At 37.9% G+C, this 25,434-nt stretch overlaps 6 protein-coding genes across 22 annotated transcripts; 2 read left to right on the forward strand and 4 right to left on the reverse strand.

Annotated features, from left to right (window-relative positions):
- Window positions 1–1,208: 1,208 nt before the first annotated feature.
- LOC139818153 (uncharacterized) lies at window positions 1,209–4,426 on the reverse strand. 3 transcript variants are annotated; one of them, XM_071786710.1, is made up of 9 exons: window positions 4,348–4,426; window positions 3,692–3,804; window positions 3,255–3,432; window positions 2,737–3,110; window positions 2,359–2,628; window positions 2,088–2,279; window positions 1,809–2,000; window positions 1,572–1,688; window positions 1,209–1,454 (listed from the first exon to the last, which is right to left on the reverse strand). In XM_071786710.1, exons 2-9 carry the CDS (start codon window positions 3,779–3,781, stop codon window positions 1,353–1,355), a joined length of 1,515 nt encoding a protein of 504 aa, XP_071642811.1. In that variant the 5' UTR covers window positions 3,782–3,804; window positions 4,348–4,426; the 3' UTR covers window positions 1,209–1,352. The 3 variants fall into 3 exon arrangements, with proteins under 3 accessions (XP_071642811.1, XP_071642812.1, XP_071642810.1); XM_071786711.1 differs by lacking the exon at window positions 4,348–4,426 and adding an exon at window positions 3,910–4,339; XM_071786709.1 differs by lacking the exon at window positions 4,348–4,426 and adding an exon at window positions 3,904–4,339.
- Window positions 4,427–9,572: 5,146 nt separating this feature from the next.
- LOC139818349 (uncharacterized) lies at window positions 9,573–10,827 on the forward strand (the record flags this gene model as incomplete). The annotated part of the gene is made up of 4 exons (XM_071786959.1): window positions 9,573–9,690; window positions 9,766–9,840; window positions 9,962–10,132; window positions 10,324–10,827. Coding segments are annotated over 4 exons (573 nt in total), but the record flags the coding sequence as incomplete, so codon positions are not given.
- A 45-nt stretch (window positions 10,828–10,872) lies between these two features.
- On the reverse strand, window positions 10,873–12,317 carry Rtv (QVR superfamily protein rtv). The gene is made up of 3 exons (XM_071786728.1): window positions 12,181–12,317; window positions 11,486–11,653; window positions 10,873–11,248 (listed from the first exon to the last, which is right to left on the reverse strand). The coding sequence occupies exons 1-3, from the start codon at window positions 12,248–12,250 to the stop codon at window positions 11,046–11,048; spliced, it is 441 nt and encodes a 146-aa protein (XP_071642829.1). The 5' UTR covers window positions 12,251–12,317; the 3' UTR covers window positions 10,873–11,045.
- Window positions 12,318–12,533: 216 nt separating this feature from the next.
- Window positions 12,534–17,413, reverse strand: LOC139818154 (uncharacterized). Of its 9 annotated transcripts, none has more exons than XM_071786716.1 (12): window positions 17,068–17,291; window positions 16,739–16,823; window positions 16,030–16,406; window positions 14,946–15,181; window positions 14,554–14,657; window positions 14,194–14,352; window positions 13,983–14,050; window positions 13,713–13,898; window positions 13,451–13,584; window positions 13,193–13,297; window positions 12,829–13,015; window positions 12,540–12,673 (listed from the first exon to the last, which is right to left on the reverse strand). In XM_071786716.1, exons 3-11 carry the CDS (start codon window positions 16,209–16,211, stop codon window positions 12,870–12,872), a joined length of 1,320 nt encoding a protein of 439 aa, XP_071642817.1. In that variant the 5' UTR covers window positions 16,212–16,406; window positions 16,739–16,823; window positions 17,068–17,291; the 3' UTR covers window positions 12,540–12,673; window positions 12,829–12,869. The 9 variants fall into 9 exon arrangements, with proteins under 9 accessions (XP_071642819.1, XP_071642817.1, XP_071642818.1 ...); XM_071786717.1 differs by having other exon boundaries at window positions 12,552–12,673; window positions 12,855–13,015; XM_071786712.1 differs by lacking the exon at window positions 12,540–12,673 and adding an exon at window positions 17,298–17,413 and having other exon boundaries at window positions 12,867–13,015; window positions 17,068–17,169.
- LOC139818150 (protein lin-9 homolog) lies at window positions 17,410–21,179 on the forward strand. Of its 3 annotated transcripts, none has more exons than XM_071786695.1 (7): window positions 17,410–17,489; window positions 18,270–18,609; window positions 18,706–19,008; window positions 19,102–19,519; window positions 19,601–19,947; window positions 20,060–20,306; window positions 20,389–21,179. In XM_071786695.1, the coding sequence occupies exons 1-7, from the start codon at window positions 17,447–17,449 to the stop codon at window positions 20,578–20,580; spliced, it is 1,890 nt and encodes a 629-aa protein (XP_071642796.1). In that variant the 5' UTR covers window positions 17,410–17,446; the 3' UTR covers window positions 20,581–21,179. The 3 variants fall into 3 exon arrangements, with proteins under 3 accessions (XP_071642796.1, XP_071642797.1, XP_071642798.1); XM_071786696.1 differs by lacking the exon at window positions 17,410–17,489 and adding an exon at window positions 17,515–18,023; XM_071786697.1 differs by lacking the exon at window positions 17,410–17,489 and adding an exon at window positions 17,885–18,080.
- A 485-nt stretch (window positions 21,180–21,664) lies between these two features.
- On the reverse strand, window positions 21,665–24,828 carry Nup50 (nuclear pore complex protein Nup50). Of its 5 annotated transcripts, none has more exons than XM_071786703.1 (5): window positions 24,673–24,828; window positions 23,943–24,118; window positions 22,909–23,864; window positions 22,682–22,831; window positions 21,665–22,554 (listed from the first exon to the last, which is right to left on the reverse strand). In XM_071786703.1, exons 2-5 carry the CDS (start codon window positions 24,096–24,098, stop codon window positions 22,248–22,250), a joined length of 1,569 nt encoding a protein of 522 aa, XP_071642804.1. In that variant the 5' UTR covers window positions 24,099–24,118; window positions 24,673–24,828; the 3' UTR covers window positions 21,665–22,247. The 5 variants fall into 5 exon arrangements, with proteins under 5 accessions (XP_071642804.1, XP_071642809.1, XP_071642808.1 ...); XM_071786708.1 differs by having other exon boundaries at window positions 23,943–24,107; window positions 24,673–24,810; XM_071786707.1 differs by having other exon boundaries at window positions 23,943–24,107; window positions 24,432–24,747.
- Window positions 24,829–25,434: the final 606 nt, after the last annotated feature.

Consider the following 25,434-nt stretch of genomic DNA (forward strand, 5'->3'; position numbering starts at 1 on the left):
GGAATTATGGGAAAAGAAATAAAATAATAATTATCGTTTGCACGTATTACAAAAATTAAAATGCCTCGGAGTCACTCAAACTAAAAATGAAATAAAATTACACGATAAAACAACTTACAAATTGCTAATTAGATGATAATTTTTCGATAACTACTCTTTTAATAAAACTGAATAAAAAATAATTTATATTAATCTATTCTCATCGCCAGAACTCTTTGGAAAACGTTAGAACACGTTCAGAATTACAAGATAATTATAATAAAACTCACCGAACTGTCGAAAATCGGCTAGCGCCTCACCCATATACTTGTAAATGAGGCTTTCCCCGGGAGAAAAAATTATTTAAAAAAATAAAGAAATAATGCTTATCGCCAGAACTTTTCGGAGAACGTTAGGACACGTTCAGAACTGTAGGAAAATTATAATGGAACTCACAGAATTGTCAAAAAGTTGATTTTTAAATGTTAAAAACGGCGAAAACTTAAAAAATAATTATTTCACAGACAAAACTTATATGACTTTTTAGTAGAATTTTGGGAACGCTACGCAGAACTCTTATCAGATCGGCTAGAACAAGTAAAAAAATTTTTCTTAAATAAAAATTTCTTCTTATGTGTTAAATATAGTTTTTATTTCTAAAATAATTGCATTACTGGAAAGTGATTAAAATTTCTTGCAAAACCATGTGGAAAAGTCGCAAAAATACGATCCAATCGGAACTGTTACCTTTCTTAGATAGGTGTTACAGTTTAGGCACTAATTTTCAGAAATCGATTTTTTGCCTCTAATTGCTATAACTATTGATATATTTGATACAGAACTGTAGAACTATTGTAAAACAAACTAGAACTCCAAAGAAATAATTGATTTTCACGATTTGGTGCGCTGCGTGAACTTAGCGCACCATATTTTCAAATTCGATTTTTTTGTAATTAATCACCGGAACTATTTAAAATGCTTATCTAGAACTATTCAAAAGAAAGGCAGAACTCTAAAAAAACTTTTAGATTTTTAGGTATGGTGTGCCAAGTTCACAGGACCCACGCGTTCTATTATGCATTACCAATGATACTTGTGAAATTTAAGAAATAATATCTTCTTTTTATTAAGTATTTTACACGCAGATATTAAAGTTAAATTGAGAACAATAAAAATAGTATAAAACCATAATAAAATTTGCAGTATTAAAGTACAGATTGCAGTACAAATTTAGAATGGCCGTAAAAAGTATATTTCTTGTATTTTGTCAGATTGATATAAAAATTTCTCTCGTAGTACGCAATTTATCAAGTAATAAAGTTCACAAGTTTTCTTTATAATATATATAACATTGCATTTCCTTCTCCTTCGCACTAGTACTTCCATCTAAATTCTATGTCCTCGATTTTGATATTCAATCCTTCGAACGTCGTATCGATGCCAGGATCATCGAAACTTTCATCCAGGTCGATCTTCTATAATTAAAATTTCACATGAATGAATTTCAGGAATATTGATTTTTTTCGATGATAATTATCTAGATATCTAGAGAGAAATCTAGCACAAAAAATATATCAAGTTCTTATACAAACCTGTAATGCAGCGATTTGCGAAGGATCGCCCACCAACAAAATTTGTGGTTCTTTCTCGTTCGTGTCGTCGATCATTTTAGAAACCTGGACCTGTTTGTCTTTCGCCAGCAGCTTATGCTAAATTCAATTAAATTCAATAAGTTAGTATAATTGCATAAGTTAGCATAATAAGTTAGCATAATTGCATCGGACTGCACAAAATATATAAGTCAGTTTTTACATCTACATCATACTTACAGTTTCTTTCACGGCCTTCTTTTTATTTTTATTCGGACTAGAGGGTTCAAGAGAATCTTGCAAAAATGCATCGGCACCGTCGTCACTGTCGACCAACGCATGAGCTGTTCTCTTGTGCATCACCAGCGTGCTACTTTGACGATATTTTCTGGAGCATAGTGTGCACTCGAATGGTCGTTGAGGTGTATGTACCTACAAAGGTAAAATTATATCTAATCTTTGACCAGTACTGTATTATATTCTTAATAATAGATTGATTAATTGATATTAAATACTTACAAGATGATGCTTATATAGACTAGAATATTCGGTAAACCTTCTACCACAGTTTTCTATAGAACAAACGTAGGGCTTTTCGCCTGAGTGTATCCGTATGTGATTTTTGTAGTTTGTCGCGCTAGCGAACGCTTTACCACACATCGGTTGCGTACATTTATATGGTCGCTCGCCAGTGTGGGTCCTTACATGAACCTAATAAGCATGAAGCCTTCATTACATTTCGACAATAAAACATCTGGACAATAAAACAATCATCAAACCTCTTGCGTACCTTCCTAATGTTACTCGTAGTAAATGATCGGCCACAACCGTTAAACGGGCATACGAAAGGACGTTCTCCCGTGTGAGTTCTCACGTGTTTTAGCAGATCGCCCGACGTCTTGAAACTCTTGTTACACGTTCCATTCGTGCATTTGTATGGTTTTTCGCCCGTATGTGTCCGTGAATGCGCTTTCAGACTGTAACCGGTCGAAAAGCTCTTTTTACATTTTGGATGAGAACATCTATATGGTCTCTGGCCAGTATGTGAACGCTCGTGAACCTATAAAAAAAGATTAAGAATACCGCATTGAATAACTCGGTTTAAAACATTTTGTGAGGTTTTTCAATTATTTAAAATTATTCGTACTAATCTTGCAAAACTGATTACCTTGAGATGATGGGGCGTGCTGTAAACCTTTGAACATCCTTCCCTGGGACAAGGATATTTAACTTTTGCGTCGGATAGTTTGTTGATTAAAATCTTGGGATCTTTTTTCTTTAACTTCCCATCTTCAATCTCCCACAAACTTTCGTCTACGTCCACATGGCCAGCCACCATGTACGCGGTGCCATTGATAAATTCAACCTGCGAATATGTGTCCTCTACATTTTCAGTGGCAGCGTCTTCGGTTTGTACAAATGTAGCTGGATCTAATTCCAGTTGGAGAGCCTTGCCATCGCCAAATTCCGATAAGTCTCGCAGTAAAATAGTGTCTCCGTTCTCGAGCGTCGTTTGCAATGTTTGCGTCTTGAAATCTGGATCTGCAAATGAGTTTCATCAGAATAAACAAAGTGTTCAAATAGATGTATGCTTTCTTTCAAATATAAATTGTATTTAAAAAAATAGTTCTTTTCTATCATCTTGAATAATATTCAAGAGTTTATCGAATTCAAATGGGTACTGACCGATATCACTGAGATTATTCGTAACAAAAGCTTGAGTTCCGTCGGGCAACGTAATCGTAGTCACCATCGTGCCAAGCAACTGATCGTCCAATATAAGCTCCTGTACTTGGTTCGCATCTTTTCCAGTGCTATCATTGATCATAACTGACAGACACTCCAGAATATCCACAGGATTATTCTGAAATTAATCATCATACATATTAGAATGTATCGAAAGTCGATATCGAAACAGGTTGGAAGCAGAAAGGTAAATGAAACAAATAATTAGGTAAGCAAAATGAGAAGAATTACATCCGACTTGTAAACTATTTTAATTACTCATCGTTAAACGTTAAACCACTAGCTTATTGATAGAAGCTAATATGAAGCAATCCTGTGCGATGATCAAAATAAAATTCTCAAGCACGACACGGTATTATTTATTTCCATATAAGTACCTCAGGTTCGTGCAAAATCATCTCCTCCTCTTCCTCCTCCTCCTCCTGATTCGCAGTGCAATTCGGAGAATCCGCACTTTGAGCCGACATAATCCCCTACGACTGTGACCCAGCTGCGAACAGAAAACATTTCTCATTGATATCTGTCGGACGAGATGTTCCACGATATCATTGTTTCTTTCGAGAGCGCGCACGTCGAGCGGCATGGGTACCTTTACCGCGCAAATCGCAATCGAACGGCCCCTTCGTTCCTCATGATAAGGGGTGATAGTCAACCGGCTCGGTGACGGTTAACAGTGAACGTTATCGCCGATGCCGCGATCGACGTGCGGGGTATCGCTTCCTGGACGCGTCATGAACGGGCACGTCGAGTTGCGTGTCATCCTCGTGCACAGCCGTCCCGCGAGAGGAGACAGACCGATACACGGTGCGAGGCAACACGACGAATAGCCGTGAATAGCCCGTCGTACCCATGTTACGAGGGACGACGCGACGCAACGTCAACACGACGTGCCATGACATAACATGACGCGACGTGACCCGCTCGCCCGCCCGCACGCGGTGAAGTGAATTGAATTTTCGCCGATTCGGCCTTCGGCCGGTCAAGCCGGTTCCCCGTACACCAGCACGCCACAAAGAATCTTGGGAAATATTACCCATAAACTCGACCGCCCGCGAAATCCTCTTGCGACCAGCGCGCGACGGACCGGAACTCCGGCTACGCGGTTATCTCGTCATGGCGGCGTAAGCGCGCCCCGATTCGAACGTCCGAACGCACGTGAGCGAACCAGCGAAGCCGCGATCCGGTTTCCGAACGGTCTTCTGAGAGACGGCCGTCAGCGAAATGAGGAGCCAAAAGCAATATACTCACGATCGTCTTAAATATGATTTGAATGTAATCACGGTACCAATTAAGATCAAACTTAAGTATATCGAATTAAACTTAAGTATATCGCCCTGTAAGATCAACCGTTCGCGAGTCATCAAAGGACTTGACGGAAACCGGGGCCGCCGTCATCCAATTTACAGTAATCACATGTACAATCAATTAGCATCTACAGATTATTAATTACAATTGTTTATTAGAATCGAATCACATCCGCGCAAAGTCGGATATGTAATGTACAGCGATAGTATCATGAAAATCGCGACATGCTCTAATTAGTCTAAGAAAATACACAACGTTTGCATTTTTCGACGATCCTTAACTCGCTTCCTGTTTCGCGCGGTATAAAGTTACATAATTTACATATCAAGACGCTAGTTACAATTGTAAGGGCGACTTCGACTAAACTTCAATTAACTCAGTCGGCAGAATATAGCATAAAAAGAAATTTCTAATTATGTAATTTCTTATTCTTAATTCAATCTTTCTTATTAATCCATCTTTTATCACAAAATTAGTCATTCTATGTTAACAAAACAATACAAAGTTGCTTGATAATTTATAATCGTTAATTAAGTTAATCGAGATTCAATTAAGTCACCCTAAATGCTTGGCGAAAAATGGAAATAAGCCAGTGCCTCGCAGCGCAAAAGGCGCGGGAAGAGAAATGAACGTAATCCATCTGACTTATGTTAATTATAAATTATATTATATTCATTACAATTTTGTAACTGTAAGCATATCCGCTTAGAAAGTCATGAAGCCTTCGAGAACGCCCTTCCCTAAAAGATCACTCGCCGCTTATACAGGCTCGTTCGACAGGCCCGTTTCTTTCTCCTCGGCAACCGATTCGATGATGCGACCGCGCGGCTCGGATCGTGACCACGGGGACGAAAAATGCGTGTTGCGCGTTCGCGGACGAACGTCCGTTTCGCAAGCGAGAGTTCGCTAATTCGATCGCGAGCCGCGCGATCCCGTAGAGATGAAAGTGCCTCGCCGTGATCCCCTGCGAGAGTTTAGTCCTTATTACCTCGGGAGCCTCGAGTCACACGCAGGTGGGGTACACCATGCACGTGGCGAGTGGCGAGAAGGGGGATGCTGAAATTCATGCACGCGCGGCCGCGGCGGTGGCCGCCGACGTTCTCCGCACGACCTGGATCAGTTCCTTGCACCGCATCCACGACGCGTCCCGCGAAATCCGACTGGGTCCTTAGAGTCCCCCGCGAGTCCGATAAATAAGACAGATCCTCGCCGCGGCGACTCTGCTATCCGATCCGGGCGTGCGGGTGTGCGCCGTGCTCTCATCGTCCCATTGGGATCCTGCTCGATCGGTGGCCCCGCGACGATGACGACGGTGGGTGGAAGTGACGAGACGAATCTGCATTTCCTCCGCGGGAGATCCGCGGGAGAGACCGCTCACCGGTGGTTATATACAGCCACTGTGTCGTTCGATCTGAAAATTTTAAATAATTTTAAAGCCTGCTCGGCGCGCGCTGGGACGTTGAAAAAGGGTTGCGACGAAACGATACTTCACGATTCGATTAAATTTCAGATTTTAAAAATTATAGAATTTTTTTCGGAACGTTTGGAAGATAGATATTCAAATATGGAATTTGTATTTCGATGGTTAATTCAATATTGGAACTTGAAATCTTAATAAAGCGTTATTAGGCGCGAAAGGTGCTCGGCACAATTTTATAAAGGCTCGATGATTTCAGAAAAATGGCACTAATAAAAAGTTTTGAATAATTTAACTTTGAGTAAATTTTATGGTGCTGTTCGATTAGTTATACGAATTAATGATATTCTTGGCTTTCAAGCAGTTTGATGTGATTTTTAATATTTATAAGAAATGAAAATATAATTTGTTGCAATCTAGAAAAGTCGTAAGTGGTCTTAATGCAAAAATATGTTTACTTTGTAATTTATAAAGAAAAAATGGTTTAAGCAACTTTTCCATTTCAATTTTTACTACTTAAAGTAAGAAAGGAACATATAAATCAGCTTTACAACGAAGTTTCTTTGACAAAAGAAACTTGTTTGTGAAGCTACTTACGTCCCATCACCTTTTGGGCTGCTATTGCAATTCGTATCGAGTAATTACTCCCACGCGATAAATTAGTTTATCTACGGATTTAATGTATCATTAGAAAGGTAGAGGACGGTAACTAGGCGCATTATTCACGCACTTATAAATTCTTGTGTATGCGTATGCGTGTGTATCGATGTAATTGCTTCATTGCGGTTCGCTGTTACTTAATCAAATCGTGATGTATCACGAGAACGGGATCGCTCTCAATTTACAGCAATACATATATTTTTTCTTCATCCTCATACGCTATGTGTCAACACTTACTAATCAGACTATATTGTGCAAAAGTAAATTAGATCGCAAACGAATTGTCTCTACTCGTGTTTAAAACATTTTGTTCTCAACCCAACATTTATAAATCATAAACTTTCAAATAATATATATATAGCAAACATTTAGAAGCGATACATATATCAAGAAAATTATAACAAAAAATTATGTTATGCAAAAGTAAATTCAGCAAGCTAATTGTCTCGAGTCGAGTTTAAGACGTCTTTGTTCCCGATCTAACATTTAGAAACAGCGATATAAAAAAAGTTATAATAAAAAATTATGTTATGTAAAAGTAAATTAAATCGCAAACTAATTGTTTCGGCTTTAGTTCAAAACGTTTTGTTCTCGATTCAAAACGTTTATAGATTAATAAATTACTTTCTAATAACATGTGAAATATTAATAAACAGCGATTATATATCAACAAAGTTGCAACAGAAAATTAAAAGATTATATTATGTATATAAACCGCTTAATTTTACTTGGTTTACGAGTTAGTTTACTTTTGCATAACGTTGCCTCTTAAATTTGTCGTTATTACAATCGAGTTTTCTCTCTCGTGAGAGAGACCTCACGCCCTTTCGAAACTCGTTCCTTTCGCAAATTCCATTGTCCGGCTCGCCGATCGATTATCTATCAGCGTAGAAATACTACTTATGCGCACGAGGTTTCCGCACTGTTGAATCTCAAATGTCGAATTCAATAGCGGCCGAATGTACTCCCAGGTGAAGGTGAGCGGGAAGGAAGGCGAAAGGGTGGGTTTGACACGCACTGCCTAGCACGTGTGTGTCTTCATACGAGCCTCTTCGAGGACTAAGCTCGGCGTGCAACACACGCGTTTTGTCGAGGCGTAGGCACGCGGTTAATCGCGATCAGTATAGGAGTATTATACCGATGGTATGCGGAGATATAATGTAACTACTGTCGCGATCGCGCTAAAAATATTGCCTTTCAAAGCGCAATGTTGCTGGCTCCAATCCTGGTGGGAAAAGTCTGTTTTGTATACTCGCAGAGCAGCGTTCCGCAAGCAGGTCGTCGAAATGATGTAATGTGTTTCGACGTTACGTCAAGTTTATGTTATAATAAATTACTCCCGATGCCATTGGAGAATCTAGAAGCAAGAATAATGTGTTAGAAATTGATAAGTACGAGATCGTAAAGGAGTAACAGAATGCGCTTTCTGAGCCTTCTTGTTATATGCAAGAGTGTCGATATTTTACGGCGAGGGATAAAAAATGCATTGAGAAATAATAATTACAAATTAAAAATAATGATTTAACTCTTTATGAATAAGAGCATATTTTTTATCTTTAAAAAATGTAATGAACATGTAACAAATATATATGGAATCTTGATGGATCAATGTTATTTCGTTTTTTATTAAGCTATTGCGCACGAAGGGTTTCATTAGCATGTAAAATGGTTAATGGTAAAAAACGTTGACCATAAAACAAATATAAAAATATTCTATAAAACATACATAAACCTTCTAAATTGATTGTTTCATGTAACGATCGATCTAATTAGACATAATTCTTGTTAAGATACAACCGATTGATATAGCTCTTTGATATTCATATTTTTACATATTAATAAAATATCTCTTGCAAGTTTTATTTCGAAGATTAATTTCGTAGATTAGTTTCGGTGGCAATTATATAACTTCTTCCTATATTATGCAATTATGAATTCTATATATGCGTTTACATACAAGGATTTTTAGAAACGTACTCACCTTGACATATTTCTGTAACATATATTTTGCACGGTCCGTTTTCTGCATTGTGATTCATCAGAAAAGAGATTTATCTGTCGTAAACGTGTATATTGTGACGTAGAAGCCCTCGCCCCGGGCTGTTTCACGAAGAATAACAACACAACGTCTAAAGTTTCCGTCAGATTTGGAGTCCATTCTTTTCTAGTGATGCAAGAAATGAGATAATATATAAATATAAAATGTAAATAATCACGCTGCTAATTTCAAAATTCAAAAATCGGTTTAACATACTAATACTAAAATCTACAAAATCAATTATTTTGTATTAATGATTATTATTGTTGCATATTCCATAATAAGTATTTGATTTAATTTGTGAACAATAACTCGTGAATTCTTTATATTTCAAATTTAAGGAAAAGCCGTGTAAGAAGCGGTAGCTATAGTTTTGTTGTCGCCGTTGGCTACTTTACTTTATTTCTTTGCGAACAAATCTGTACGAAAGTATCGTATATGCACATACATCCGCAGGTAATATCTTGAGTGCGCAATATGATATAACTCTCACTAAGAAAAATTTCTGTGACAGCAACCATAAATTGTTGAACAGCATAATTTTTTGAGTCAAAGATTTAATGGACACAATAAAGTACTCCATAATACGCTAGGCAGAGACAGATCGAGACATTTCAAAGCGCAGCAAAAACTACTTTCTAAGTCCATTTTTACATGAATCTTGCTTTAACAAAAGTTTGAAATTCTTGCTGAGGAGAAATCGACTCCAAAGTAGACGTGAAATATGCTCTAGAATTTCTAAATCGCTTTTCTCACGTTTTTTGTAACTAGCAGACAATTCGGCAATAGTTCTGATGACAAGATACATCGTTAATAACAAGATAAATCGCTATTTCAGATAACAGTGGTGTTGCTGCTTCTCACGGTGACTGTGGCCAGTTCCCTGCCACTCGCCAATGTACACGTGAAATTCGTGTCGCCTCCCAATGTGTACGAACACAGCATTACAACAGATGGTTAGCTACCGATTGTGCAATAATACTTTATGTCGCTAAGTTGAAGTGCTTTAACTCGTTCGCATTCGTTTTCAGGAGATCGAACGGTGGCTCAGAAATCGTTCATCTCGATCGGCCGACGAAGCGCGCCGAAGCGTTCTAAGGATTCTGGTGATTGTTTTATTTCTATACTTGTATAATTATTAATTTAAGAGCTAATCTATATTAATAATATATCTTTTAAACGATACCCAATGAGTAAATCGTTCATATCTATGGTTCATTTTTACAGAGTATAATTATAGGACGAGTTTACGGCAAAATCACTTACAAGTGATAACGAGTTCAAACGCTGAATCACTGTGGCCGGTTGGCGTTTTCCTGCCACCGATTGACGTCAATGATCTTGGGTATAGCTGGCAGGAGGTGCATCGCAACCTCCCCGAGGAATTCTACAAGCAGCGTAAGCATGTCTTTTCGCCGATAATTGCTGGCTGATAACACAAAGTGTGCAAGCGGCTTAATCTGTCCGCTTTTTAATTCATGCTTTCTATTGAACTTTTACGTTTTCGACAAAATGACATTCTAATTTGTCATCTTCTTTATATATGTGTACATATCGCTTCATATAATTCTGGTTCGTTCTGATTTCAGAACGAGATCCATATTTATTGACCAACCGTGAAGCAATGATGGCAGTTAAATACCTCTATGGATTGGGTGAGCTTTTCTTCGACGATTATCCTCACGCAAGAGCGTTACTACGAAATCAGGAAGAGAGAAAGCTGAATGGTCTGCATGGACATGTTCTGGGTAGTCTGAATCCTAGGTCTCCGTTTCGCAGGAAAGATAGAAGGAACTAATCTAAGAGTGATGAAAGTGATGTAATTCAAACACAAGCTTAATTTTGATATTCTTTTTACAATTTCCTGAATTTTGTGAATATAAATGCAACAAAATATAACAAGTTAGAAACTAACGTGTATTTTCACGGAGAAAACAGGAATGATGTATTTTAAAATCATTCTGCTTTGAATTACTAATTTTAAATTACTAATTAATAAGATATAATGTCCAATCACTGCTGAGTGACAGATTTTTGTATATTTTTGTCAAATTAATTTCAAATTAACAAAATTAATTAATAAATTAAAATAAAAAAAATATATATCTAAAAATATATATGTAATACTAAAACACACCTTACTTGTTATTGTTTTATGTATTATAAAGAATACATTATTTTATACATCCGCAACACATGCATCCGTCAGAGTGCTGATTCTTACGGAAATTCTCGCGTTTTTTACAAAAGACTCACAGGAAGTTTAATCACTTATTTAGTTCATCCGTACGACGGAGTATCACGTTTGTCCTTAAATAAGCCACCGTGTTAAGCATACAGCTATCATTATTAAAAGACCACTGGCGACGGTCGTTCTCATTGTTCCATTACAAAGATCTCCGTAACAGAGACACATATACACTTTTTTGTAATTCCACACGGTGTAAGCACATCTCTCCTCGTTGTCGTCAGGACCTCGCTGGAAGCATAATCTCTGCGTGGCAGTACCATATTCTGCAAAATATAAATTTAACATTTTTAGAAGATCTTTTTATAAAAGAACAATTAAGCTGTATCAATTAAAAAATTTTTATTATTTAATAAATAATTTGTATGATTAATAACGTAATATGATATAATATTAATATAAACTTTATATATGCACAATATATATTTTTATTACAATACAAAACAATATACAAAACAATATAAATTATTTTGTTAATTGTAAATTTTTTAAAAATAATTTACCGTTATTTAAGTTTTGACTCTCGATGATTTTTCCGCACCATCCGGAAACACACGGCACCGCGTCGATGCCTTTTTCGAGCTCGATTTGCGTAGAATTCATGGTGAAAGGATCCTTGCACGAGCCCAGGTCTCCCCTCGATCTGCAGCTTACGCATCTTCGAAGAATGCCTGCAATAGCACGACGAATGCAACTGTCACTTTTACCTGCTATCGCTCAAGCATCATTTCACTTGCGCCGCGATAGACATCGAACGATTAATGATACTCGGAATTTTCTTATGATCTGTGTAAACTATAAAGCATTGAATAAAGTAAAATTTGTAAAATACGATGCAATATAATTTGTACTTTAGTAATAGTTAATCCATATTGAAATTAAATTTGTTTTTATAAGACATATAGGAATAAATATTCATAGGAAATACTAGTATTCCAGATCTATCATTAACAAAACAGAAGTTCTTGTTAAAAATAAAGTATTGATTAAAACGTGTAAAGTTTCGAATGTTTCCACGTTTGTAATTTTACATTATTCAAAAAAGAGAGAAATTCTATCAAATATATTCTCCTGAGCATATATTTGTTAATCGCTATGCATTATCTGTTATTTTGTTAAAAAGATATTTAAGAATATGAACGCAAATGTACGGATAAGAGTAATTGAGAAAGTTTTTTGGCTCGCGATAGAAACTCACCGACGCATTCTTGAAGCGCGATTATGCAGAAAGTCGCGACGATCGCTTGGACGCTTGTTCGAAGTTTCATCCTATTTCGCTTTTAATTTCAGTTCAGTCTTTTTGTGATTGAAGCCTATTAGCCCGTTAATAATCACCGTAGACAACGAGCCGGGAGCTACGATGAAACACAGCCATGTTGTTACTAAACGTAACTGTCTGGAGACGGATACGTACGCCTTGTAGCTGTCTCTACCAGTTCCCCCTTTCACTCGAGTTTAAGGTCACAGCATGCCGAAGAAGATCGGATCGAGGGAACGCGAAGGAGATAGCCACGAGGTCTCACGAAGTGTTCTCGACCGATAACCAGTCGCACAAAATGCTTGTTCAATAAAGTCATCCACAATAACATTAAAAATACATAATTGCGCGTGACAAAACTATGCAATTAACAGCGTTAGCTATAAGAGGCAAGAGCCAAAAGAGGCGACTTTAAATAATTCTCGATATCTTTCTGGAAAAAATTTTTAATTTTAATAAACACAAAAATCATTGTGAGAGAGAGATTGTGAGAAAAATACATTATATATAATATATATCTACAAGAAGATTAATAGTTTAAAATAAACGTTTAATTTAAGATAATATGATGTAAGTATTATTATTAACTTCTATAAAATGTCAAGATAATTTACAACTTGACATCGAAATTATTCAACTTCCTCTCCTGAAAGATCGTCTTGCGGCAAAGGCTGAAATTTGATTCTTTGCCGACAGGCCATTATTACACCCGCGCAATAGCAGAGTGAAGTCAAGAAAATTATAAATCCTAAGTAGCTCAAATGTCGAAAGAAAGCTGTAAAAAAGCGACACGTACGAACAAATTTATACATTTAGAAAAATTTTACGCGCTTACAAAGATGTTAATAATTTTATAATTAGCTATTTAATAATAAAACTTTTATCATTATTTTTGTCATTACATTTTATGTATTTGTTGATAATAATTTTAATTGTGCGAGTTTTAACTGACCTTGCGTCAAAAGCCGAGTCTTAGATACGACGATAATCTTCAAGCGCATCATATTAATGTTATCCACGTAACATGTATAGTTACCTTGTTCCTCTTTCGACACGTCTATCGAGAAAGAATGCGCACAGTATTAAAATTTGTTACACGTAGAAGTTATTAAGTTTTGTCATGCATTTGGATAAATAAAACAAATATATTTCAGATTGTGCTTTCGTAAAATCTAATTCTAAGAGATCAATATACGTAACGTTACGTTACCTGTTAAATAGAGCGTTGAGAAAGTGTCTACCATCACTCGAGCTTCTTCATCTTTTTTACGAAACGATTGACCCATTCCCTTCTTCAGAGTGAGCGTATCCTTTTTCCAAATTACTTGCGACGCTGTGCTCGATCTATATTGAAGATACGTTGTCCGTTTCCAATTTTTGTATTTAAATGTATAAGATGTGATACGTTAAGCGCAGAAGAATTAATTGGATTTTGTAAAAGATTGCGCTTGAGGAATCTTTGGGCAAATTACTCCGGACATGATACGGCGAGATGCGCGCCTTCGGCGAGAACATATCGTTTGGCATAGCGAAACTTTTCGCCCTTCCTCCTTTTCTTTACGCGTGGACACTTCTTGCAAGGTTCTGTTAAAATAAATTCCGGCAAATATCGTACGACACGGCTGATGCTAGGAAATTCATTTTGAAGCAGGACAGATCTGAGAATGCACAGGGTTTTTAAAATTTGCGTACTATATTGCGTAAAGAATCGCTGTTAGAGTTTCGCAATTACAGACATTTACTTGCAAGGAAGCATTGGAGATCCTCGGAAGAAGTGTATAATGATCGAGTCATTTTTCTCAATCACCGTCTAAAATAATAATAGATATTAATAAAGCGATTAATAAAATAATAATAAAAGATTATATCATCAGTGTTTAAAATTTGAAATTTATAATGGACGTTTTCAAGTTTATAATGGGAAAGAATAAAAACACAAATACAGCCACTCGCCGAATTTATGTTGCGCTTTAATCTACAATAACCCCTACTGGTTTTGATACCGCGATTATATATGCATTGCTTGCACGAGCTCCAGGGACCCCATTCGGACACTGCCTGAAGGGTTACTCCTTCCTCACGGATATCTGCTAAATCTCTCATTTTCGAGACCTGACGAGAAATTCCTTTCTTTGAAATCGCGTTAATTTAGAAAATTACTCTTCAATATTACGTCTCGATATGACGTGTATGTGTCGTGTAGTTATTTCAAATAAAATGTCTCTGTCCCATTCTTTATTTAAATTTACTGAATGAACAGAACAATATATATCGCAATCTTATTTATAATCAACTAACAGTTCATTAACTCACTGCAAATCTCGTAGTGACAGGCCATAAATATGTTTCGCGATACTTTTCCCACTCGGTTATGTTTCCCTTTTCTATAAACTCGCCGCCAATATCTTTGAGAATAGCTGTCGCGCATAAAAATGAATGTTAATTTCGATACTCAAGAACTGGCAACAAATATGTATTGTTCAACGAAAATTTGTAAGAATCAAATAATTAAAATTAACATTGTAAAAACTAAAAACACAAGTTGAATTGCGATTAATATCCTATAATCGGTCAAGAATTTTTAGTAATAATCCATCGTTAAAAATAAAGCTAATTGTGTCAAAATATGCACTCAATACAAAACATGTATAGTGTAATATTATAACAAAATGAAATATTACGTCTATTGTTATAATTTATTTTACGTTCGATCCTATAATTATATTTATTTTCTTTCTCTTGCCCCTCTTCGCCGTGACAACGATAAACGCCGGCGTCGGTGACTGTGAAGTTTTTCACGACGAGAGAAAGATCCGGTGTTATGTAGACTCGACTGTATGAAACATTATTATCCATTCCCAACTCGACTTCCTTTTCCGATTCTTCTCGATACCGATCTTGATAGTACCAAATTTTCGGTTGGGGCTCCTCGTGCTCGTTGCTTCTGCGAAAATTCGGATTCCCAACAGTTTACCGAGAAATATATCGCTTCAGAAAATATATAGTTCTCATGTCCCGAGAAATTATCATAATTAATTAAATTCATTAAAGAAAGCTTTTATTTAGCACGACTTTACTCAAACTCTGATTAACTTAATGGCCGATCAACCAGCAGAACTGCTTAAAGCATTTTTGTAATTATTTAATTTCTCGTCCCTAATTTAATATTTTTTTCTACATACTGAAAAACAAAATAAATACATTCATGTTAATAAAATAGAGTACAAGTATTACTTTGTAAATTAATCGGCAGAATTGCTTAAAGCAAACATTTTTATAACAATTATAACTATACAATTAATTAATCTTATCTTTTTTCCTTTATATGACTTACTTATTAACATATTAATAATTCTATTGATGTAAAGAAAATATCACTTGGACACAAGTATCACTTGGTAAATTAATCGCCGATTAAGTTAATAAACACTAAACTAATAAAAGTTAATAAACATTAACAGTGTCATCAAACTAATATTATAATTTTATAAAATTATATAATTTATCATAAATTTATATATTACATATATAATATTATAGTATAATTATACTCAACAATATAAGTGTATTTATAACATGTGTTGCACATAATACTTACAATGTTGAGTATTATAGAAAACTATAATATTGAAATATTAATGTTAAATAGTGTAGGGGAAAGAGGGGTGTTGAACGTCATTATTTTTGACTCATTGACTTCAAATGAACGAAAAAGCTATCGCTTGTCTGCGGATTCGTAGACATATCATTTTATACATTCCGACAATCGTGTGTCTTGACAATTCTTACCAGTAGTGACAGGCTAGCATAATGTTCGTTTTACTCTCCGCACCGATGAGCAAATACTCGTCGTTCTCCTCGGACGTGATCAATCTGTCTCTATCTCGGCAGTACTTGTTGACAAGCGTGCCGTCGGTGGCCACGCAGTTTCTCCATGTCAAAGCTGCAATAATGATCAGAGCGACTTGCATAATCGTTACGAAAAAAACTGAGGAAAATTAAGGCACGAAGAAGGAGTGTCAACGCCGTCAACTGCGGGGAACCTGGAAGAACCGCTTGAAGTGAGCAGTGAAGAAACCGGGAGAAGCCGCGCATGCTAACGAGGTTCGTTCCTTGCGGTTGAATTTTTCGTCCTCCGTCATTGGGTGCGTTTATTCAGCCGATATCTGCAATAACATGTAAGCGGGGCGTACGCCGCGCGTAAACAAACGCCGAGGCCGCGTGCCGGCCGGTCTATTGTTGCCTTGAAATATTTAACTTTACAATATAATTCACATAATATGTGTTACTGTCTATCATCGCGCGTTATTCATTTATTGAAAGAATGAAATCTGCTCCGCTCGATCGAGCGAATGAGAATGAAATTATCTAATGGATAAATCACACGCAAATTTATTGTTAGCTAGAGTATAACGATCGCATAGCAATTCACGCGCAATTAACGCGTACAATTCTACGAAAAACACAAAATTTTATTTCAAACGATTTGATGTAACACCGTTTCTATAATATTCTTAAAACGTTTCACTTCATTTCATTTCGTTGTCCGTGATTCGCGTGTCACTTATTCGAGCTTTCGATCTCTAAACGACAATGAATAAACAATAAATAGCGTTATAGATTACGCGAATAATATTAACATAGATACTAATATGCATAATAACCTCAATTCCGAAACATTCTTTTAATAGTTTTAATAGAATATCAATGAGAGAAAAACACCATTAATCCTTTTAACAGATCTTGCTTATCATTAATACTTGCGATTAACGGGTTCGTTAATATCGAGATAATATTCTCTCCCTGCAGATTGATATATTTGCTTACTTTTCTGTATTGCCAAAAGTTGTAAGAAGAACGTTTATCAATCGCCGATAACCGTACGCTCCATGTGAAAGCGATTGGAAAGGCGGTTCCCTCTGAATACTCCTAATGATGGAAAAAACGAGGAAGATGGAAACACAGTGAAAGAAATTCAATCTCGAGCAGGGGTTGCGCAGGGGTTGCGGGCACCCGCGGGACTGCGCGGGACTCGCGACAGTCGTCAATTTTCTCACCTTGCGCGTCCCAGATGGTCCCAAAGCGCGTGTCGCGCGCGAGGGGCGAGAGGGGGGGAGCGGCGCGCAACTTCCGGCGCGGCGCCCAATCGCCAACCGGGCCCGGTTTTACGCGAGATGGCGGACCGACAAGTCGGAAGTACGTACCCATGATGCATCATTTGACTGTCAACATGGCGGACGTGGTTGAAAGTGAGTAAACTTTGCGTTATTTTCGCCGAAATTCGCGGGACGGGCGGCCGCGGGCGACCCCGCGGACCGACGCCCGTGGATTCCGCGTTCCCGGTTTACCGGTACGGCGGGCGCCGCCGCGGCCGACGCGCCCGCACCGGCCGCAATCACCGTTCGAACGGCGATCGGGTGCGGGTCGGGTTTAAAATTTCAAAAATCATCAGCACGCGATTCAAGCGGGATACCGCCGTGGTTGTCCGTGGGCACGTCGTTAATCCAGCGGGGCACCGACGGCGGAGCGTCCGCGTGCCGCGCCCGACCCGCGGCGCCCACCCGCCGGCGACGTCCGCCGCCGCGGGCTCGGCCGCCCGCGCGGTCTGTTTATCGGACGCCCTCCGTGTTTGGTTATGTCGTCCCTGTTGTGGAGTTCGATGGGTGCACGGTCGATACCACCCTCGCGAATTTGCCGTCCTCGCCGATCTGACGTCCCGCAACTCCATCCGCGGGGCCGAAGGTGCGGGCGTACGCGTTCCCCCAACTCTCGTGATCGACCCGGTCAGATTCTAACTTCTTACGTTCACCGCGAATGCATTAGCTGACTGCCAAGCTTGAGTATATACATTTTTTAAAAATTTCCCGGTTTTATTCTTTCGCGCGATGTAAATTTGTATACGTATCAGAGATATTGCCAGTTTTTGCCGGGAATATGTAATTTATAATAGGAATAAATCTTGCTTGAGCATTGATAGCTTTATCTGTGGATCACGTATGCACATGTTGATTTTGAATAAATTCGTCCAGGTGAATCTGCGGAGGCTTTGCTGTCCATAAAAAATGGTGGATATCCATCTGTTGATGAAATTAAGACAGAAATAATGGACGACGATATGATGGATATGGATGAGCAGCATAATTCGAATCACTCGATGGATCAGCAAATGGACACGGAGGAATCGGAGCCGATACCGGAACTGGGACCTGCGGCTCTAGGTCTGCAAAGGGTAGGCACTCAACCGCCCTCCAAACCGAATCCCCCGACGCAGCCTGTACAGGTGTTGAATCGCAGAGGCATGCCAGCTAGAATCAGGAAAAAGAATAAGTTATTTTATGACGACGTCTTAATCAATCATCCACACCATAGGTGAGTAACTTTTCTCGTTACCTAGAAATAGAAGTTAATGGTAATTCGATAAATGATCAATTTTACCAATTAAATATGTAATAATCATGTTCGCAGAATCAAGAAGGACCCTTCGGCAATAGATGTGAAACAATCTCCCAAAAAGATGATGCGACCGTCGCCAGTAAAGAGGCAGCCTAAGATATCGAGTACGCCGAAAAGTACAAGTTCATCTTCGCAACCAGCAACTCCTGTGACGACTCCGGTCAAGCAGGAAAAGGAGCCCGATAAGCTGTCCCAACTTGCGTCGCCGGATCGTAAGATAGGACAGAAGATTGGCATGAGACTGAGAAACTTGTTGAAGCTACCGAAAGCGCATAAGTGGGTCTGTTACGAGTGGTTTTACAGCAATATTGACAAGTACGTGCAAACATGATAACGTGAAATAATACTGAAAAATACAGATATTAATAAATCAGCTTTCCTAATGCTACATAACGTTATTTCGCGCAGGATATTATTCGAGGGTGATAACGACTTCATGATATGCTTGAAAGAATCGTTTCCGCAATTGAAAACTCGCAAACTCACGCGCGTGGAATGGTGCAAGATCAGAAGGATGATGGGCAAGCCGCGGAGATGCTCGCAGTCGTTCTTCGAGGAGGAGAGACGCGAGCTGGAGAGGAAGAGGCAGAAAATACGGATGCTGCAGCAGAGGAAGACGGCGGATATAAGCACTTTCAAGGATCTGCCACCTGAAATACCGTTGCAATTAGTAATCGGTACGAAAGTCACGGCGAGATTAAGAAAACCGCAGGATGGTTTATTCACTGGGAGCATCGACGCCGTCGATACCAGTAATAATACTTACAGAATTACGTTTGAGAGAGCCGGACTTGGGACGCACAGTGTCCCTGATTATGAAGTTTTGGTATGTTACTTGATCTCTCTTTCTCTCCGATAAAAATTCACGATTACGTTCACATATTAATGTACAATTTATTTCTGCTAGTCGAATGAACCACCGGAAACGATCAGCTTGGCATCATTCTCTCAAAAGTTTAGACCGCGGCCTTTGCAATATGTACCTTCACCACCGTACATGATGAAATTATCCCCGCGATTGACCAATGATCCTTTAATATCCAATGCCTCTGTATCCATTCCGAAAAAGACGAATACTGGCGGTATGGTGAATGGTTTTCCGCTCAAGTTACTCGAACTTATGGTCAAAGTGAACAAAATATTATTAACTAAGAAGAGTAAAATCAAGAAATTGAAAGAGATGAATGGGGAAGCTGAGAAGAGACGCTCCTTAGGTGAATCGCTTCCTCCCGATTTTGAAAAAAAATACGCAGGGTACGATTAGCTAAATACATAAAACATTTTGTTGATAAAAAATATTTAAGGGATACCTAATTTAAATATAATGTATCGTGGTGTCTTTAATGTACTATATTGTCATTTCCAGAATTATTGTTGAATTGGAGAGAATGAATGGAGCTCTTCAAGATTTTTTGAACGAGATACAAGAATTGTGTCAAGAAATGGCGCCCGAACCGAGCGTGGCGGCGATGTTAGCACCGTCACATCTCCGAGAGAAGTGCAAGCAAGAAGCGACAGATATGGTCGCTAAAAATAATATAATAAACGATAAAGGACCAGGAAAAATGACTCAATTGGTGACGGATTTGACTGCGTTGATGTTACAAGTGAAAGTAAGTATAAATGGATATTTTTGCTAAATTTATTTTGCTCCTCACTTGTCTCATACTAAAACCATTATTTTCTCTAACGCAGAGCTTATCGGATTCCGATCAAAACGCATACGAGCTCAAAGTATTGCAAGGTACCATGGAACAAATAAGATCAAAACTCAGTCCGGAGAATCAGCAAGTATTTCAAAACTGCGTAGAAATTCATATGCAGCACATTCAAGTAGGTTTAGGGCAGATGGGTCCTCTAACGCCGTTTATGGCGCAAAGAGTTTAAAGATGAAAAAAACTATGCAAAAACTATCGTGTATTCTCACGAAATGTACAGTACGACAGACGATCACGGCATCACGATATTTTTTAGAAAACAAGAAACTAATTCCTGTATTTTCTCAACTCTTGTATAGGCCATAATAATATATTTCCATGTAAAATGCATGTCTACACAATATACATGTATGATTTAAGCAATTATATTAGTTTTGTATTTGTATATACAGAATATATTTGTCCTTTAATTTCTTTAATGATGACATGCTCATGAAACACTTAGAAGAAAGTTCGTGTATTATTGGGTAACACTACTGAAAATATTAAATATCTAAGAATCCATTTTTTCAGGTTTTTATGTACTTTATGTATCATTTAATTAGAGACAAACACAATTCATTGTCTAATCAATTACGATATTACTATATGTGCGAAATTATATTCCTTGAAATCTAAAAAGAAACATCAGACTTGTATATATACAATCGGTTTATATAGATAATTCTATAATTTGTTATAAGAGGCTCTTCTCAGTGCAAATGTAATTAAAAAGCTTCAGCTAATTATAAGAAATTTATTGTCATGAATAAAGTGTCTTTCAATCTATTTGTATCTAAAGATTACTTCTGCTGATATTTTTCTCGTGAATTATCTCACGAAAAGATTATTAGATATACATATACGTATATATATATATATCTTCATTTTATATTCGTTCATTATATTTCTTATATAATTGTCTATGATTCAAATAATATACGCAATCCAGAGAAAATATACTTTTGATCGAAAGGAAGAAATTTTTGAGGTAGAATAATTTTGTATGATTAGATACGTATAACAAATGTATAAATAAAGTGACAGAATGAATGATAGATAATTTATAACTCTATAACTTGTGGAAAATTAATATCTCCTCACCCTGAAATGTTCGTTGATTTTCGAATGTGTAATCTAACTCGCAATACGTAAGTTCCATTAAAAATACAACATGATAGTAGAGTGATGTCAAATATTTTTTTTACTTATTTTGTACCAATTACTATAAATAAGTCAAGGAGTTCGTTCCATTAAATATCAAACAATTCTGCTTAATCTATAATTTTTTTGAACTTGTAATTAACTTCAGTAACAGTACAATTATTTCTGTAATTAATAGTACAGAATATTTCACCAGCTGTCACAAGCAAACTGCCTTGTTCGTAATATACACTATTGTATTTCTACTATGTACATATATTTCCAATTGTTATTATTATTACATTATTGATTACAATTGCAACACTCATTCCGATTCATAGTGTCATACATGTAAATTGAGACATCTTTTTAGAAACTATTGAATTTTTGTATCTCTTCTTAGGTAGAATCTAGCAAGACAAATAATTACATTTTTATTCAGTACCTGTATATGAACAATTGGAAAAAATTTATCATTGATATCTATTCAGGAATTTTCGTCGTTAACTCCCGATGTTCAAAGTCCTAGACGATCGCAAAATTTACATTTTATGGAATGGTGAATAAAGCTCGATATGAAACCGTTACGCTGATTAATAATAAACAAATTTTCCATTATGTATAGATTAGCACTCATTTCATTCTTCGCGAGATAACGTCGAAAAAAAATGTTTTTGTTCGGATACGCAAACTGAGTTTTGCGTAAATTCTTTTCTACTCTTTATGCTTATTCAACGCCTCCAGTAATTCATCCGCGGCTTCACTAGTTTTTACTCTCAACAGCACTGGGATTGGCGGCGGTGAGGAATCTGGCATCGGTAGGCAGACTAACATTATCGTGTTCTTGTTCATCCGCTTCACGGGAATGCTTTGAGTCAACAGGGTATTGAGTAATAAACTGCCCAAAGCAGTGTCGGCACGTACTATCAATTGTGTTTTCCCGTTCGGCGTCGGTTTCAGATACAACATCCCGACGCCCCTGTCACTAAAATTGTTGTCTTTCTTCACGAAGACTTTACATCTGTAAAAAGAGAAACGTTTTTAATTAAGTCGCTGCAATAATAAAGATAATCCCATTATTTAAAAAGTTTTGTACAGTTTTTATTTCAATATTCGCACTAAGATAATGTAAAAATCACGACAACTACCTTTGTTCATAAGTAGCACCTTCTTCAGCTACTGGTTTAAAATCCGGCGTCGGCGGTTCCTCATCTTCTTCTTCCTTATTTTCATTGTCGGCCTTGTCTTCGGAATCTTGCGGTTTTACCGCTTGAGGAGCAAACGAAAATGGTTTCGCACTATAAATTATAAGAATATATTTTCGCATCTCATTTAATATAAGATATCATATCAAAAAAGTTAACGAACAAATTACCTTCCGAAGCTAAATCCAGCACACACGTTACTGGCAGTGGAACTCTGCCCGAAACTAAAAGTAGGGAAGGTAGGAGCAACGGACTTCGCGTTGGACTTGGTTTCCTCCTCGTCCGCATTTCCATCGTCCGAAACGGTGGGTTTATGTAAGAAAGGATTACCTTCCACGTTCGTATTGCCAAATATACTCTTACTAGCGACGTTCGATTCTACGTTTCCAAAAATAGATTTGCTCTTATCGGTAGTTACATCCGTATTACCAAATACGGATTTAGGACTTTCCTTCTGTTCCGTGTTACTGAATATCGATTTGGTATTCGCGGTAATATTGGAAAATATCGACTTCTCGGGCTTCCATTCTGCTCCCGCGGTTAAAGCAGGCTTCGTATTAGAGTTTAAATTGCTAAACGCCAACTTTTCTGATTTCGTCTCCGTGCTCGTGTCCTGTTTACTATCGTTTTGCGCAGCCTGTGTCGAAGTTTGCGAGGTTTTCGCCTTAGTACGTTCCTCTTTTGATGTAATCTCTTTCAAATATCGCTCATAATCCTTAAATATAGGTGTCAATATACAAAACGGATTTGCGTCTACGTGGCTCTTTATCCACGTAGCGACGCTTTCATTCAGTCCCTTTAGTTTCGCGTAATAATCTGACGAGTGATTCTTCGTCTTTTCAGTTCCTTGCTGGGTTGAAATCTTTTTGCTCACACCCGTGCTCGAAGGTGTTTGTAACTTGGCGGTATTCTCTCTTTTATCTGCATCAATTTCCGAAATCTTGGGAGCACCGTTGCTCGCAATCTGCCTGCTACTTGTATTTACAGTCGTCGCTGCTGACGCTGTGGAAGTAGTCGTACTAGAAGCGGTGGTTGAACCAGCTAAAAAACTAAACGGAGACATGCTTGTCGTAGGTGTGGTTTTGAAACCTGCAAATGTCCCAAATGCACTTTTCGTGGGACTTCCCTAAAACAGTTAACGCAGCATAGCGATAAAAGGCAAATATAATTGAGGCAGTTCCAAACAGCAGGAACGTAAACTCACATCCTTCGATGGCAAACGACGCCTCGCTGTTTTTATAACCCTCTTCTCGAGTATATCATTTGACGCCATTGCAAACGTCCCCGCATCCTCTGGTTCGTTCTCCTCGTTCCAGTTGTCGTGATTCAATTCTGTTGTCGCAGATCGCTTGCCTGACATTTCTGCTACCTAACAACAGACTTTGTGTGCGAGAGACCAAGAAGAAAACGTAATTAATAACAATGAGATAAGTGTGTTACTTGAAACAGAAGAAACTTTTAATGTATTCGATAATGTAATTTCGCGCGAGCGAAATCCCACAACCAAATATCTCTGTCAGAAGCAGAAAGAAGCTAAAATTGTATTTCCCACTGTGTTGGACAGTTCGAGATGACAAATCGACTTACAGACAAAAGATCTTTTTTTTTTCAAGATTACGTGGTGAAAAGTAACACATAGACTCTTACTTCTCGCGAGATATAAAATAAGAAGGGAAATCGGAGGTACATTTACGGAATTTATTTGCGTAAGGGACGATTCGGTCGATATCACGTCGCCAAATCAGGTTAGGTTTCAAAGCGACGTCGTTCCGGCGAGTTTCGAATCGCCAGCTGAAATATCTTCGGCGGACGCTCCGGAGCAAACGATTTTGTTCCGCCGGGTGAACGAACGAGACGCAAAGGTGAGACGCACGGGTCCACTGCATAACCTCGCGGCGGCGAACGACGGTGATATCGATTTTTATTGCACTCACCTCGAGAAATTGAAACGTTTGCCGCGGTGATTTCGACACTCTCGACGTCTCGTCCGCGACAAACGCAGAGAGGCCAAGAGCAGCCAAGAGAGGCAACTGGTTGGTCTGGAAGTTGCTCTTTGAAGTCCGTTACGTATCGAAAAATATCGTCTCTCGTCTCGTTAGCTATCAAGCGGCGTTTTCACTGGTCTTTTGTCCGATAGAACAGTCTGGATAGGCTAACCATTTGTCGGGTAATTATTTATATATATAAGCTTATTTTTCTCATTTTTATTCAAGATAACAAATAAATTAGCAATTCATTAAGCTATAATATTTTATTTGTCGTATGATAAATGATTTAAACTTGTTGATTAGCTAAAGAAGTTATCGAGAGTTTCTATTTGTATGGAAAATTTGTATGAAAAACTATACAGTCTTATTTCGCGTTCATAAAGGTGAAATTTCATGGGCAGTGAAAAGCAGCAGCAGATCGTACTGATTGGCTACAAAATAAAGAAGTTCTCGAGTTCCTAGAACTTCCCTATTTTGTAGCCAATCAGTACGATCTGCTGCTACTTTTCACTGCCCATGAAATTTCACCTTAAGATTTGAGAAAGTGAACCCACATTGGACGATTGGACTCGCCTCGCCACAATCGTCACATTCGTCCACATTCGTCACGCGGCTGTCGAGATGATCGCCGCACTGTTGCTGAACGTGTAAAAAACAAAAGTCTAAGTGCACATCCAGACAAACTTTCAACTGCATATAATTATAAAT

The sequence above is a fragment of the Temnothorax longispinosus genome, chromosome 8, assembly GCF_030848805.1.
Source record: "Temnothorax longispinosus isolate EJ_2023e chromosome 8, Tlon_JGU_v1, whole genome shotgun sequence".
Lineage (NCBI taxonomy): Eukaryota > Metazoa > Arthropoda > Insecta > Hymenoptera > Formicidae > Temnothorax > Temnothorax longispinosus.